Source organism: Triticum dicoccoides, chromosome 1B, assembly GCF_002162155.2.
Source record: "Triticum dicoccoides isolate Atlit2015 ecotype Zavitan chromosome 1B, WEW_v2.0, whole genome shotgun sequence".
Taxonomy (NCBI): domain Eukaryota; kingdom Viridiplantae; phylum Streptophyta; class Magnoliopsida; order Poales; family Poaceae; genus Triticum; species Triticum dicoccoides.
The window spans coordinates 298,047,932-298,063,455 of record NC_041381.1 but is presented as its reverse complement, the minus strand read 5'-3'; the positions used below and the strand labels follow the sequence as shown (position 1 = coordinate 298,063,455).

At 46.1% G+C, this 15,524-nt stretch overlaps 1 protein-coding gene across 1 annotated transcript; it reads right to left on the bottom strand.

The window, feature by feature from the left end:
- Positions 1-1,463: 1,463 nt before the first annotated feature.
- On the bottom strand, positions 1,464-10,608 carry LOC119331900 (ras-related protein RABF1-like). The gene is made up of 8 exons (XM_037605084.1): positions 10,454-10,608; positions 8,512-8,585; positions 8,276-8,359; positions 8,071-8,165; positions 7,779-7,884; positions 2,741-2,830; positions 2,560-2,646; positions 1,464-1,978 (listed from the first exon to the last, which is right to left on the bottom strand). The coding sequence occupies exons 1-8, from the start codon at positions 10,476-10,478 to the stop codon at positions 1,937-1,939; spliced, it is 603 nt and encodes a 200-aa protein (XP_037460981.1). The 5' UTR covers positions 10,479-10,608; the 3' UTR covers positions 1,464-1,936.
- Between the last annotated feature and the right edge of the window lie 4,916 nt (positions 10,609-15,524).

Sequence of the window (15,524 nt, the reverse complement as noted above, 5' to 3'; positions counted from 1 at the left end):
TTCTTGCTATGTAGCAGTAGTTTTATGGACTTTAGAGCATCTCCAACGGCCGCGCGGTAAACGCAGCCTTTAGCGCGCGTGGGGCGTTTTGCCGCGCTCCAGCGGCGGCGGGAAAATCACGCGCGCGGGAACCGCTTGCGCGCGCGTCATATTTTGCGCACCGCTTCCGGCGCGCCTATAAAATGCGGCGCGCGCCACGCGCCTCTCTCGCACATCCTCTTCTCCTCTTCTTCTTTCTGCCACGCGCCGCTCCAGCACCTCGCCACCGACGCGCCTCCGCCGCTCCAGCGCCCCGCCACCGACGCGCCTCCGCCGCAGCACCCCGCCACCGACGCGCCTCCGCCGCTCCAGCGCCCCGCCACCGACGCGCCGCCATGCCGCCGCGCCGCCGAGGAGCGTCCGGCTACCGCGGCATCCGCCTGCGCCCCAACGGCGTCTACACCGCGGAGATACGCTCCGGCGAACTCCGGCTCGGCCTCGGCACGTACGGGACGGCGCGCCAGGCCGCCCGCGCGTACGACGCGGCGGCGTGGCGCCTAGGCCGGCCGCGCGGCCAGATGAACTTTCAAGATGTGTACACGCTCCAGCAAGCTCTCGACCTCGCCCCTCTGCCTCGTCTGCACACAACGGAAGACCGTGCGGAGCACGCCGAGCGGCAACGCCGCCTCCTCGTCGCCCAGGAGGACGAGCGGGTCATGGCGGAGTGGCGCCAGCGCCACCCAGAGGACATCGCCTACGAGCAGGCCTACTGGGCAAGGCGCCACGCGGAGGACACGCAAAGGCGCCGCGAGAAGCGGTTGGAAAGGCGTCAGCGGAAGGCGTTGGCGAATGCGCAGTCCGACATCATTGCAGCAGGTGGGCAGTCGTTCTTCACGCCAAACGATGATCGGTGGCTGGACATCTGGCTAGACACCGCCGAGGATGATAGCGATGGTAGCGACTTAGAGTAGTTTCTATCTAGTTGCACCGTAGTTTATCTATGCTTTCGAACTATCTATCTAGTTGCACCGATGTAAAATACCTTTGTATCGTTTTTTATTTATGCAATCTATCTAGTTTTTATTTTATCTATGCGTTCAAAAATTTAAAAAAAATGTTTTGTGCGCGCTGATTTTTGCGCGCTGCTGGAGCGGCACGCGCGCTGCATTTTAGCGCAGCTGCTGGAGCGGGCGCAGCACGCCGCGCCAAACCAGGCGCAGCGCGCGCGCTAACAGGTTTTTTGCGCGCGGCGCTATACCGCGGCTGTTGGAGATGCTCTTATATTGTTCCCCTTCGCAGGTAGCAAGTCTTCAAAAAAAAAAAGGTAGCAAGTCTTTTTCCTCCTTTGAAAAGTGCATCAAGATAACCAAGCAGACCTTTGTTTTTGGTTCTCTATTTCACACGACACAAGGATAATGTCAACTGAGTGAGATCAAGCTGACACAGCACAAGGAAAGAACAAGGAAGGGTCATGATCCGAAGCCTTGATCAGCAAAACTGCTATCATTATTAACTACTAGTACTAGTAGTAATCTAATCAAATTAATCATCCACAACAGTGACAGCAATGAACCCTTCCAGTACAGTACAGTACAGTCAATGGCGGCTCAACAGGCGAGTCAAACCGAACCTAAAAACAATGCACTGCATTGATAGTAAGATGTTTCAGTCTCAACCATATTATCATACTTGCTGAACATCCATGCGTTAGAGCACGGCCATAAGCTTCATTTAACTTACCCGTGCTGGGAGCAGAATACCCCCACCATTTCGACAGAATTAGCGCAATGGACAAGCTTTACATGAGCTATGTTTCCAAAAACAATGGTATGCTCGCAGAGATACAGATGGCTTGACCTGGCATGTTGAAACAGCCACAAATGTTCGTCCAGGCGTTTCTACTCATATTGTGAGTTACACAATCACTCAGGTTGTTTACGACACAGACCGATGTTAATCAGGACGGTGGTGTAGACCTTGGCAGCCTCTTGGCAATTTCCTGTCATCAAGTAAAATACAGTGTTTAACATGATTTTTTATTGATACCTCTACTGGGAACAGCGCAACAATAGCATGTGCAGGAAGTTTAGCTTCGAAAACAGGCCCTGGCCATACGTGTAATAAAACCGGCAATTTTTCACGAATAAAAAAAACATGACGATGATGGTTGGATTGGGAGAGTCTAGACGTTTCGAACAAAAAAACACAAGGTTTTCTCCAAAGAAAAGTAACATCAAAAATATTTCAGAATTCCATTATTTTCAGTTTATGCACACAGGCCAATCAGCATATCTAGTACTCCCTAGTGACCTAAAACGTCTTATAAAAGTTTACAGAGGGAGTAATAAACATGCATTGATCTTCTGTCACAAGCACTTTGCGTCACTCAACAAAAATGTCTAGAAACTGGGAAAAGGCCCAGCCCGTACCAATCTCTTGTCTAGCCCTGGACGTGGCCCAATTCTGGGTACACCCCTGAATAGAGCTTAGGTAAATCTAATGTTTTTGTGACGTTTGTCACCACCTCTCTCTACTTGCAAAAGCGAATTGCTTACTGTAATCTTAGATATTGATAAATACCTCGAATAGTTGGTTTATATTATCAGCTGTCTTCGCCGATGTCTCAAGGAAAAACATATTGCTCATGTCTGCGTGCTCCTGTGCTTCCTTCAGAGAGCAAAGCATATATGGTTCAAAATCTCCTTATAATTCATTCAGCATCAATATCCCAAGACACATTCTCCCAGAAAAATATGCACACCTGAGAAGACACAATGCGTTTTTCATCTAGGTCAGCCTTATTTCCAACCAAAGCCATGATCATATCCTGGCTACCGTGTTTCTGAAGTTCCTGAAGAAAGAAAGAAAATGATTCTTTAACAACATCATTAAGAAATGAAAGATGAAGGAGGACAGATCATTCAACTTTACTCTAGTAACTGCAAAAGTATTACTCAAGCAGTTGACCCTGAATAAAAAGAGGGTAACAGAACATGTGCAGAATTGAACAGTGATCACTTGGGCTGCATTTGTCACGACTGACAAGGCTGCTCATTTGTAATTGTTTAGACGAGCTCGCATACTAAACGTAACCTTAGGCATGTTTGGTTGGGGAACCAAATGGATTGGACTGGTGTCACGTCCCTAGCCTTGCTATGCACTTGGACTAGCTTGGTTGCTGCATCATGTTTAAATTTCATTTAAACCTGAAATGGGGATTGTTCAAACCCTAGCACCAGATCAAATCAAATAGGTTCAACCTAAAATAATCTTCAATAAACCCAAAATGCCTTTGGAAATGTTCATGATTTTTAATAAAGGTGAAAACCTCTGCCAAAAAAATGATGAGCATATTTCTTGGCCATTTATGGATTTTTGAATTAATTCATAAAGTATTTGAATTTGGGCAGTTGAATGCTATAAATAATTTAAATGCTCAAATAATTCTGAAACTAAATGTGGGCTGTTGCATATATTTCAGAAGGTGCCCACAATTATTTTCAGGATTTTTAGAAGTGCTCTGGTATTTTTAATAAAGCCCAAACAACTACAGAAAATAGAAAACAAAACAGAAATAGGAAAAGGCAGAGAGGAGAGAAAACTCACCTGCCTTACCTGGCAGCCCACCCGGCCCAACTACTACTGGCCCAGCCCACCGCAGCCTCCTCTGTCGTCTTCCTCCCCCGCCAGAAGGACGGAGGCGCGTGGCCGCCCCGCACCGGCCACCTCCTCCCTCCCTGCCTGCCTGGCTCCACCCCGGCTCCTCTGAACGCGCCACGGAGACGCCCGAGACCTTCCCCCTTGTTCCCCTCGCAGCTCTCTCTTCCCCCTCCTCTGCTTCCTCCCCTCTCTCTGTTCGTGGGCGCCCGAGAACGCCGACGAGCACTGCCGCATCCACCGCCTCCCCCTCGCCTCCCCGACGTGTCCACGATCATTGCCACGCCTCCCTCATCCTCTCCGTCCAGCCACGCCTCGCCGGAGGCCCTGCATCGATGCCATCTTCATCATCTTCATCGCCGGCCGCCGGAGATCCCTCTCGCCGCCCCGCTCGCTCCGGTGCTTCCCTGAGCACGCCGAGGCCACCTCTGCACTCGACGTGAGCTCCTCTACCAATCCCCCCTTCTCCCATGTCCATTAGCTCATCATAGCCTCCGTTCCCGTCGAGACCGAGACCTCACCGGCGCCGGACTTGTCGCCGTCGTCGTTTTGGTTCGCCTCCGTCTAAACCGAGCTCGCAGACGTGCTCAGTGCACCCCCAGGAGGCCATAGCACCCCTCCGCACCCCCTGTCGTGCTCCCTAACGCCGCCCCCGTGCTAACCCGAACTCCGGCCGCCGCCGTGAGCTTATTTCCGGCGAGCTCCGGTCTCCCCGCGACCTGCCGCTGCCTCTGCTGGATGCGCGGGCGCAAGGGCTATGCCCTGGTACCCTCAGCAAGCCAAACTGCCGCCCGTAGCGTGTTTCCGAGCCACGCCGCCGTCGTTTTGGTCGCCGCCGGCGAGGTTCCGGTGACGCTGATGTGGCCCATTAGTTTAGGTGATAATCGTGTTTAGTTAGTGCCCCGTGTCGATGACATAGGGGCCCCACTGCCTAATTAACCTAGTTTAGCTCCTGTTTAGTTTAAACTAACCCCACGGGCCCCACAAGTCAGTTTGACCTGGCCACGTCACACGTTGACTAACCCCACACGTCAGAGTTGACCTGCTGACGTGTCTGTTGACCCAGCCCCACCTGTCAGCGACACTAACCAGCCCTGGGTCACTGACCCGTGGCCCCACTGGTCAGGTTTGACCTGGACCGGGTCTGTTGACCTGCTGAGGTCAGCATGACGCAGTGCTGACGCGGTAATGCAATTTTCTGGATTTATTCTTATTCAGAAAATTTCAGAAAATGTTACAAACTTTCATATAAAATCAACCGTAACTCAGAATGAAATAAGTTATATATGAAAAATGATCAGAAAAATCCAATCTATCCATCTGTTCTAGTTTCATGCATGTTAGAACAACTTATGGCTACTGTTTAGGACAAATGAAATGAATGGCATTTAAATAACTACATGTGGAGTTTGAATTTGAACCCTGGATTCAAACCAACTTCATTTCACTTGCTGCTAGTTGCATTAGCTCAAACCACAGCATATTGCCATGTCATGATCATGCATCATATTGTGCATTGCATTGATTGTGTTTCTTTCTCAGTTGCGGGTAATTGCCCCCTCTCGATAGACGCGCTTCAACGATGTGATCAATGACACCAATGAAGAACTATACTATCTTCAGAAGTGCCAGGCAAGCAAAACCCCTTGTTCATTCCGATACAATCCCACTCTCTCGCTCCTGCTCTCTTTTACTGCATTAGGACAACAACGATTCAACTGTTACATGCTGCGGTAGTTGAACCCCTTTCCTTTGCATGACCTGTCATTGCCACAATAAATAGATGAAACCCACTAGCATGAGTAGGAGTTGTTTGAGCCCTGATGTGCCTACTCATTCATGCTTGTTTGTCATGCCTGCTATTGCTTAGAGTTGTGTCAGGTCTGATTCATCGAGGATGAATTGGAATGTGGTGAACATGTCCTACTGTTGAGAGCTAAGTGTGTGAACACGATTTGGTAAAGGTAGCGGTGAGAGGCCATGTAGGAGTACATGGTGGGTTGTCTCATTGAAACCGTCCTCAGGAACTGAGTTCTGTGTTTGTGATCCATGAACAGCTACTACCACACATTGGGATCCTTAATTGACTCTCTCGACTTATTAATCGACCTGATCTCTGTCCAGGAGTCGCAACTAGTTTCTAGTGTTTGTAGGTAGTGTTAGTAGTCTATCAAGTGGCACCCGGTACAGGTGGGCTTGGGACAGACTAGGCACAGTGGCACGGTGTACCAAGTGGCACCCGGATGGTGGGCTTGGGAACCCTGCTCACATCGTTTGGGGCCGTGAGCGACACCCCGGCCGGATCTCCTTGCGGATGGAACCCGAATAGGCCATAAACCTGGACGAGAGACTTGTGTGGTTAGTCGGGTCGTGGCCGACTCCCTCGCCAGGCTTCCGCTTGAAGGTTGCCGAGATACATGACGTGTACATGGCGGTAAGTGGCGAGAGCGTGTGTGAAGAAGTACACCCCTGCAGGGTTAACATCATCTATTCGAATAGCCGTGTCCGCGGTAAAGGACTTCTGGGTTGCCTGTGCAATTCATAGACAAATGAAAGTGGATACTCTAAAATACGCAAGATAAGCGTGAGTGCTATGGATGGCGTTCTCGTAGGGAGACGGGAGCGGATCCATAGTGGTGTATTGATATGGTGAATATGTGGACTCGTGTGCGCCACCTCAAAAGAGTTACTTGCAGTCGTAGTACAGGATAGCCACTGAGTCAAAGCTGGCTTGCTGCAGTTAAACCCCACCATCCCCTTTGTTGATAATGATGTATATGTAGTTAGTTCTGATGTAAGTCTTGCTGGGTACATTTGTACTCACGTTTGCCTATTTTATGTTTTTGCAGAGAGACTTCAGTCTCGCTAGTAGTTCCACTTGGACTTCGACGTTTAGCTTGTTACCTCAGCTACGATCTTGTGCCCTCGGCAGGATCTGGTAGATAGTCAGGCTTCTCAGCCTTTTTCATTTGTAGATGTCTGTACTCAGACATGTTAAGCTTCCGTTTGTGTTTTGACTTGTATGCTCTGAGTGTTGAGTCATGAGACTCATGTTTGTAATATCTCGCTCCTCGGAGCCTATTGAATAAAATACTTGAGTTGTAGAGTCATGTTGTGATGCCATGTTGTATTTGCGCATATCGAGCATATTGTGTGTATGTTATTGAAATGCTTGGTATGTGTGGGATCTAACTATCTAGTTGTTTATCCTTAGTAGCCTCTCTTACCGGGAAATGTCTCCTAGTGCTTCCACTGAGCCATGGTAGCTTGCTACTGCTCCGGAACACTTAGGCTGGCCGGCATGTGTCCTTCGTCGTTCCTGTGTCTGTCCCTTCGGGGAAATGTCACGCGATGTCTACCGGAGTCCTGTTAGCCTGCTACAGCCCGGTTTACCGGAGTCCTGCTAGCCCAGTTGTTACAGCCCGGATTCACTCGCTGATGACCGACACGTTCGTTGCTGGGTCATGTATGCCTGTCCCTGTAAGTTAGTGCCACTTTTGGTTCACGACTAGTCATGTCAGCCCGGGCTCCTTGTCATATGGATGCTAGCGACACTATCATATACGTGTGCCAAAAGGCGCAAACGGTCCCGGGCCTGGTAAGGCGACACCCGTGGGAATACCGTGTGTGAGGCCGCAAAGTGATATGAGGTGTTACATGCTAGGTCGGTGTGGCATTGAGTCGGGGTCCTGACAACTGGTGGTATGCTGCTGCATATTTAATTATTTATAATCACTTATACAATGAGATTGGCTATAAGGTTGGCTATTAGATTAGTCCTTTTTTCCACTTTCTCTCTTTCTCTTTTCCTCCATATTTACTATGTTTGCCATGAAGCACATGTAGAGGTGGGCTCTTGCATGAGAGCCGACACCCCTCATTTCTTTCTTCTCTCTCTCTCCTCCACATAGACAAAAGTGGTAACATAAGCAGGCTATAAGACCCTTATTATACTTGCTCTCATGGAAACCTAACAGATTGACTATTTAGAAAAATGCCATGGCAAAATAAAAATCTAGTATAACAAGTTAGAAGCAGAAAGGTAAATCCAACCAAAATACATAAAAGGACACATTACAAAAGCGTAAGAGTAACTTTGGTAGCTTGTTGCATGGCAGAGCGGAAGGGAAAAGATGGTATACCTTCACCCAATATTGTGCTTTGTTGAATGATTCTGCACTTGTTATGTCATAGACAACGATTGCAGCACCAGCTCCCCTGTAGTACAGAGGTGCTAATGCAGCATACCTGAAAATTGGTCTGTTGTCATGACTTCTTGTGTGGTAAGAAAAGCATTTTAAATGCTTGCAGATAACATAAATCAGCTAAGCAGAATGTATGTGAAAGTTCAAGATGGTACAGTAATTTTATACTAGAAATCAGTGCAAAGATGTACTATAGCCTATAGGGATGATTTAACCACAGAATGTGTACCTCTCCTGGCCAGCAGTGTCCCATATTTCAAACTTCACTGTTGTGGAGTCCTCCAATGCCAATGTTTGTGACAGAAATGATGCACCAATAGTTACCTAAATCCATCGTAGTTAAATAAGATGAAAGAAATACTGTATGTAGAAAGCGACAAGGGAAATCATTCCTAGTGTTCAGAAAGTTGGACAAAATTGGGTAGCTGTTTCACCTTTGATGTGGGATCAAACTGACCACGGACAAAGCGAAGAACAATGCAGCTTTTCCCAACACCAGAATCCCCCAGTAAAACCAACTACACAATAGTGAAAATGGAATCAACAGGCATAGTTTCTTATTTTAATTCAACTTGATGTTAACAAAGGAGATGCCAAATACTGCAAGGACATAAACTTTGAACTAACAACGAACAAATAAATAATCTAAAGAGGATAGCATATAGCAGACCTTCACTTTCAAATTCTTTGAGTCAGTTGCAGAGTTCTCGTTGTTGATATTGCCCAAGCCTCCAGTACTGTTTGCTGAATAAAATGACCATTTATGCATCAGCATGAGAAAAAAAATGTCCGCTTGCAAGTCGAGTCAAATGGAAAGAGTGAATTCTGGACACATATGACGGACCACAGAATGAAACAACCCATAAATATACATAGCAAACACAACTGAAGAGCTAATTAATGTTGGATGCTACATTCAAGCAGCTCTAGCAGAATATTTTTTTTTTAAGTAGCTATAGCAAATTAACTTAACTTGTCAATACTAGGTGAAAGAATGCTACACTTTAGAACATAAAATAAAAAAGTATGAAATACTCCAAAATCTCCCTAACATCATGTTTTATACAAAATATCTTACAGATTACATGTTGCTCAAAGTGGTAAAATAAACGCTTCACACACTAGTCTTCTTATCCTAAGCATGAGCCTAGATCACAACAAGTACAAGCATATCCCATTTCATGGTACGTTTGACAATTAATTTCCTTCTTTTTTAAGAGAAAATTGAAGAGATTCCTTTCTGGGTAATATTAAAAAAAGAAGGTGTAAAGTAGATGGAATCATGAGATTTTATTTCTCGGTTTACTAATGACTGGGGTTGGATGTGGTCTATCAATGGACATCAAGAGACTGGATATAAATTTGCTGGTTGAAGCCAGATTCTATGTTCAAACTTTACATACTATTACAGAACCCAGTGAACCAATATTTGGAACTTGTGATCAAATATCCTAATCCAATCAATCAATATGCCTTCAGGGTTACTATTACAGGTGTCTGATAGACCTTGCCAGACAGGTGCACTTGATGCAATCTTTGACCCCTAGCTCTCGCAGGGCACCCCCAGGCTAAGGCATTTCAAATTGTAGGAGTCAAAGGACATAACCTTGACAAACATCAAATGATCCGAACTCCCAAGAGACGGCTGTACTCGGAAGGTAGCTGACTCAGTGCCCCTCCATCATCAACATGTAGATATTCCTCTTGTAGATAATTTTACCCTTCAGACCCTGACTTATTCTGTTTGGGGGTATATTAATTCTTCTTGTGAGAGAAGCCCTGTAAATACCACTTTTACTTGTTGTCATTTGTAATAATTATGGTATCAATCTCACCAAAAGTGTTCTTGGAGAACCCGTCACTAGGACATACACATCCCTTTTAAGTAATAAAGCGCCCTTTATCGAAAATGGACATATACCAACCCACAAAATGCAGATGCCTACACATTTTGTGTTATTGCTCCCACAATAGCGTGGTCACTCAACCGCAATAACTAGTATTTGATCCTACATGTTGGTGAGAAGCAATTCTATATTATCAACATTCTGGATGCAGTGGTAATCCAAAAGCTACCAAAAACAGAACTAGTTGTGAGTATATCTGCCTAGCAATCTAACTCTATTTATCATCGCGGAAATTCATAATTTCGCATCTACATGACCACCTAGTGTCAGTGTACTAATTGCAGCTGAGAACTAACCAACCTAAAAAGATTAAACTTTCCCCAACACAAACTCTAACCTACTCCACGATCATGAATGCAGTCCCTTATGATATATGGAAGAAAATCTAAGAAATCATATACACATGCTTACCAAATACAGTACGAACCAAACACCTCAACAATTAAGCAACATGCTACCGGGCCGCCGTCGCTAGTCCCCGCCAAGATTTACCCCCAAACAACACCAGCATTGACCTGCCTCCTGAGCCGTTAATAGAAAGGCTAAAATTACCCCCATCTTAATCCATCCGTAGGGCAACATCCTGACCTGAGATTTCCATACTCCAGCTTCCATATGCAGCGCGACAGAGGAATAAAAAGGATCCAAGGGCCAAGTAGGGAAATTAAGAGGTCGCCTTGGCCTGTTGGCGAGAAGGAGGCCAACCTGGCAGAGAAGACGAGCAGCCCATGGCCGGCGTAGTGGCGCCGGAAGCAGATCAAGGCGGCGGTCAGCGGTAGTCGGCCGTCGAAGTGGGGTTCGTTTTTGCTCGCTTGCAACTTTCTGGCTGTGCCTGTGCGTCGGTCGCTACCCGTCACGCGCGGTTCAGCCGATGGTGTAGTCAGGCTGCAAATTTTTCTTTTTCTTTTTTATTATGGAATGGCCTTCATAGCCAGCTTTATTAACTTAAATCACACTAGCACAAATGCTCGTTCATTGCAACGGGACAAAAAAAAGTGTATTTCAATTTTAAGCAAATACACATTCCAACATCCAATCAATTGCACTATTCAAATAAAAGTATAGATTTGGATTTCGTTGTAATTTATTAATTATTTTAGCTATTGTTGCCTTATTTTTGTGATAGTTGGGCGAGCACGGGTTGTGAAAGGCCCAGGTTGAGCGACATGCGCCACACGATGATCTCTTTGTTGGGACAAACCTCTCTGCAATACCAACATTTTATGATGCGCGGGTTTATCCTCTCGAAAATATGCTTTTATGGTCTATGGATTTCATTTCAAAAATATAAGGATTTTTTCACGGAGCAAACATTTCTTTGATTGGATGAACTTTATTTGATATTGTGGGATTATGTCACACAGATCTACGTGAGAGATGGTAAAACGGAGTGGAGTGCTCCCCCCCCCCCAGCCAGTGTGAGTAAGATGCTCTGTTGTCGCATTCTCTCTACTCTCCCTCCCTCCCTGTCCCAGTCTTCCCTCCATATCTCACCAGCGACATCGGTGATATCCAGAGTTGAGGAGTATCTTAATTTTCAGCAAGCCCTAGTGTGCTTCAATTATTTTCTCTGTTAAGAAATATCTAATTTCAATGTTTCACTCGTGTTTAATTATTGTATGTGATAATGTATTCGTAAGATGTGATAGGCATGGACATTAAACTATAATAGTGACAACAAACAACAGCAAGTAAATATAATTCATGCTCATTCAGTTTTTTTTTTTGCAATCTATAGTACACATAGCAACATCCAGCAGCTTCTGGTAGGTGTAACCATTAAAAAATATATACCAAAAATCCTTACCTAGAGAGCTCCCTTTATCCATGCAGCATTGCTGATTCAAAATTTTGTTTGCAATCGGTAGCACACATAGCAGATCCAGCAGCGGTGCAACCATTAGAAAAAAGCGAATAGACCAAAAATCACCGCTGCTTGTCATCCCAACCCACCACCGCTAGCAGAGCGCTCATGCTCTATCCACCATCCCCAACGCCCGAGTTCACTCCACTCCACATGCAACCCTCAAGGACCATGGCGCTAGACCGAGCGAGCACGGATGCGCGCGAGCCTCACACACCTCCCGCGCCGAGGCCTCCTAGAGTGCGCCAGGGCCGGCAAGGGGGGCTGCGCCGATGTCACGCCCAATATGCAACCATATCCAAAAGGAACTCGAAGGTCCCACCAAGGATAGACCCGCATATTGGAACGCTTTTGCAAGGTGGATATCATTACATCAACATTACATAATAGATGGGGATACATACATAAGGCATACAATGCCACACGAAGACAACATCATCTTACAAGAGATCAACATCCGACTACGGATGAATCATAAACAGAAACTCAAACAATATCCACCCTGCTAGCCCAGGCTGCCGACCTGGAACCTATCCCCTGATCGAAGAAGCAGAAGAAGAACTCAACGCAAGCAAGCATCGCTCTCGCGTCATGATCATCAGAAAACCTGTACCTGCAACTGTTGTTGTAGTAATCTGTGAGCCACGAGGACTCAGCAATCCCATTACCATGGGTATCAAGACTAGCAAAGCTTAATGGGAAAGGAAGGGGTAAAATGGTGAGGTTGCAGCAGCGACTAAGCATATATGGTGGCTAACATACGCAAATAAGAGCGAGAAGAGAGCAAGCGGAACGGTCGTCATCTAGTAATGATCAAGAAGTGATCCTGAACTCCTACTTACGTCAAACATAACCCAAAGACCGTGTTCACTTCCCGGACTCCGCCGAGAAGAGACCATCACGGCTACACACTCGGTTGATGCGTTTTAATTCGGATCTGGTGTCAAGTTATCTACAACCGGACATTAACAAATTCCCATCTGCCACATAACCGCGGGCACGGCTCTCGAAAGTTTAAACCCTGCAGGGGTGTCCCAACTTAGCCCATGACAAGCTCTCGCGATCAACGAAGGAATAAACCTTCTCCCAGGAAGACCCGATCAGTCTCGGAATCCCGGTTTACAAGACATTTCGACAATGGTAAAACAAGACCAGCAAGACCGCCCGATGCGCCGACAATCGCGATAGGAGCTGCACATATCTCGTTCTCAGGGCAACACCGGATAAGCTAAGCGTACAGGTACCGACGTAACCCAAGTTGCCAAGGGATGGTCCCGCACGGTGCTCTAGTTTGGACCAACACTTAGACAAGCATTGGCCCGGGGGGGTAATAATAAAGATGACCCTTGGGTTAATTACTCCCAAGGGAAAAGTAGGTGGTGGTGAGGCAAATGGTAAAACCAAGGTTGGGCCTTGCTGGACAAGTTTTATTCAAAGCGAACTGTCATGGGGGTCCCATAAATCACCCGACCGCGTTAGGAACGCAAAATCCGGGAACATAACACCGGTATGACGGAAACTAGGGCGGCAAGAGTGGAACAAAACACCAGGCATAAGGCCGAGCCTTCCACCCTTTACCAAGTATATAGATGCATTAATAATATAAGAGATATTGTGATATCCCAACATAACCCTGTCCGCCATGAAGAAATCTTCAACTTCACCTGCAACTAGCAACGCTATAAGAGGGGCTAAGCAAAGCGGTAACATAGACAAACAACGATTTGCTAGGAATAGTGTCAAAGGTTAGAGGTTCATGGCAATTTGGGAGGCTTGAAGAGCAAAAGATAGGTAACGCAGCATAGCGATAGAACGAAGCAACTAGCATAGTAATGATAGTAGTGAGATCCAGGGTAGCGGTCATCTTGCCTGAAATCCCGCAAGGAAGAAGAACGAGTCCATGAAGAAGATGAAGCCACGAAGACGAACCAAGCGAAGACGAACGAATCCTCACGATCGCAACGAAACGGGAATATCGAGAAGAAGCACACAACATGGTAAACACACCACACATAGACAAGACATGATGCACAACAAGCAGGATGCATGACAAAGGCTACATGATACTACTCATGTCAAGAGATGATGCAAACAAGAACAACACATCAAAGCAAGTTTAAATGAGGCCGGAAGCAACATATAACAATTCCGGTAAGTCCTCATATGCATATTTCGAAATTGGTCCAGATCTGAACAAACATTAAGTTGAAGTTGTTAAACAGCAAGTTAAAAAGCACCAAGAGAATCTACACGAAATTCTAGTCAAGTTACATATAAAGTTCATTAGATTTGGAGCTACGGCCTAGAAGATATGAGCAAAACAAGTTAAGCATGACATTGAGGCAAAATGCATACAAACATCAAGCAAACACACCAAAACAAGGATGCAACATGATAATATGAAACTAAATGCAAAATCAAGCAAGTTTCATATAGAGCACACTCAAAACGGAGCAACGGTTCAACACATGCACTCTATACAAGTCATAACAACAATCTGTCCAAAATAACAACTAGGCATCTTGCAAGCATCAAAACAATATGCTACATCACCCCAACATAATAACAAAAGGCATGGGCATGAAGTACAGGTAAAGCACAACAAAACATGAACACTGAGCTATCTCCAGAAAAGACTAGAACATGCTCAAACACACATGGTAAGATTGCAAATAATAACAGTTTCAGACTTTAGCAGAAATAACATCAGGTTGCAATGTTTAGAGCTATCAAACAACAAGTTACAGGAACTTATCATGGCAAACAAAGGCATGGCATGATATTACTAAATGCATAGATCAAAAGTCCCTTACTGACCATGAGCCAAAAAGGATCAGAAAATATGATGGCACCCATGTAAACATGACAAGTTATATAACAGATTCAACCATGGCAGGAACAACAATAAGTAGGCATGTTGGTGAGCTTGAACCACTCACGACAGAGCAATACATGGCATGGCAAGGCAACCAACAGTAAGAAGACATGTTTATAAAGCTAAGCATGGCAAGAGCAAGTTCATAGGGTGCATGGATCACTAGAAAAGCACATGGAAACAAGTGAACTTAATGTTAACAGGCCGACAGCAACATTTTCAAGCAAATTTGGAGCAAGATAACAACATGTTACAGCAACCTATAAATGCAACCAGGGGCATGAATGGATAGAGCATGACATGTAGATCAAAACATGTTTATAGGACATCTCCAGATTATGCACGAAATGACTAGTAGAAGCATGTTAACATAGCAACAAAATATAACAGAATCTGTCAGGAAAACAGCAACAGCAACTACCCTACTTAGCAAGCTTGATACACTCAGCACACAACTCACAAAAATACATGGTTGGCACCCCTGGAAAGATGGCATAGCATAGATCAAAACACATGTAGACATCAACCTCATAGGATGCACACATCAATCATGGCAAAAATGACAAATGAGCAAGTTATAACAGTTTCAGCAGATTAACATCAACATGCACTCTTCCAACAGTATTTCGGGCATCAAGATGATCTCAAATGAACATGATGCAATGGAATGAAATGAAGTACTCATTGAGGCGAACAATTTGACATATTACACGCACGAAACAGAGCTACGGATGCAGAGATACAATGCGATGAACATGGCATGATTATATGAAAAACTGGGGACTTAGTGGATTCGGGGTCAACCTTCGGCACGGATTCCGAGGCAGGCCGGATCTGGCCGGAGCTTCGCCGGAGATGGAGAGGAAGGCTGGAGAAGGGCGGGGAGGCCGGATCCGAGGCGCTCCTCGCCGGATCCGGTCGGAGGAGGCGAGGGGAGGCCGGGCGGCGGGGCCAGAGGACGCGCGCAGCGCGGCGACCTGGCGGCGCCTCCAGCGAAGGGCGGCTGCGACGCCACCGGCGGCGGGGCGGCAGGAGGC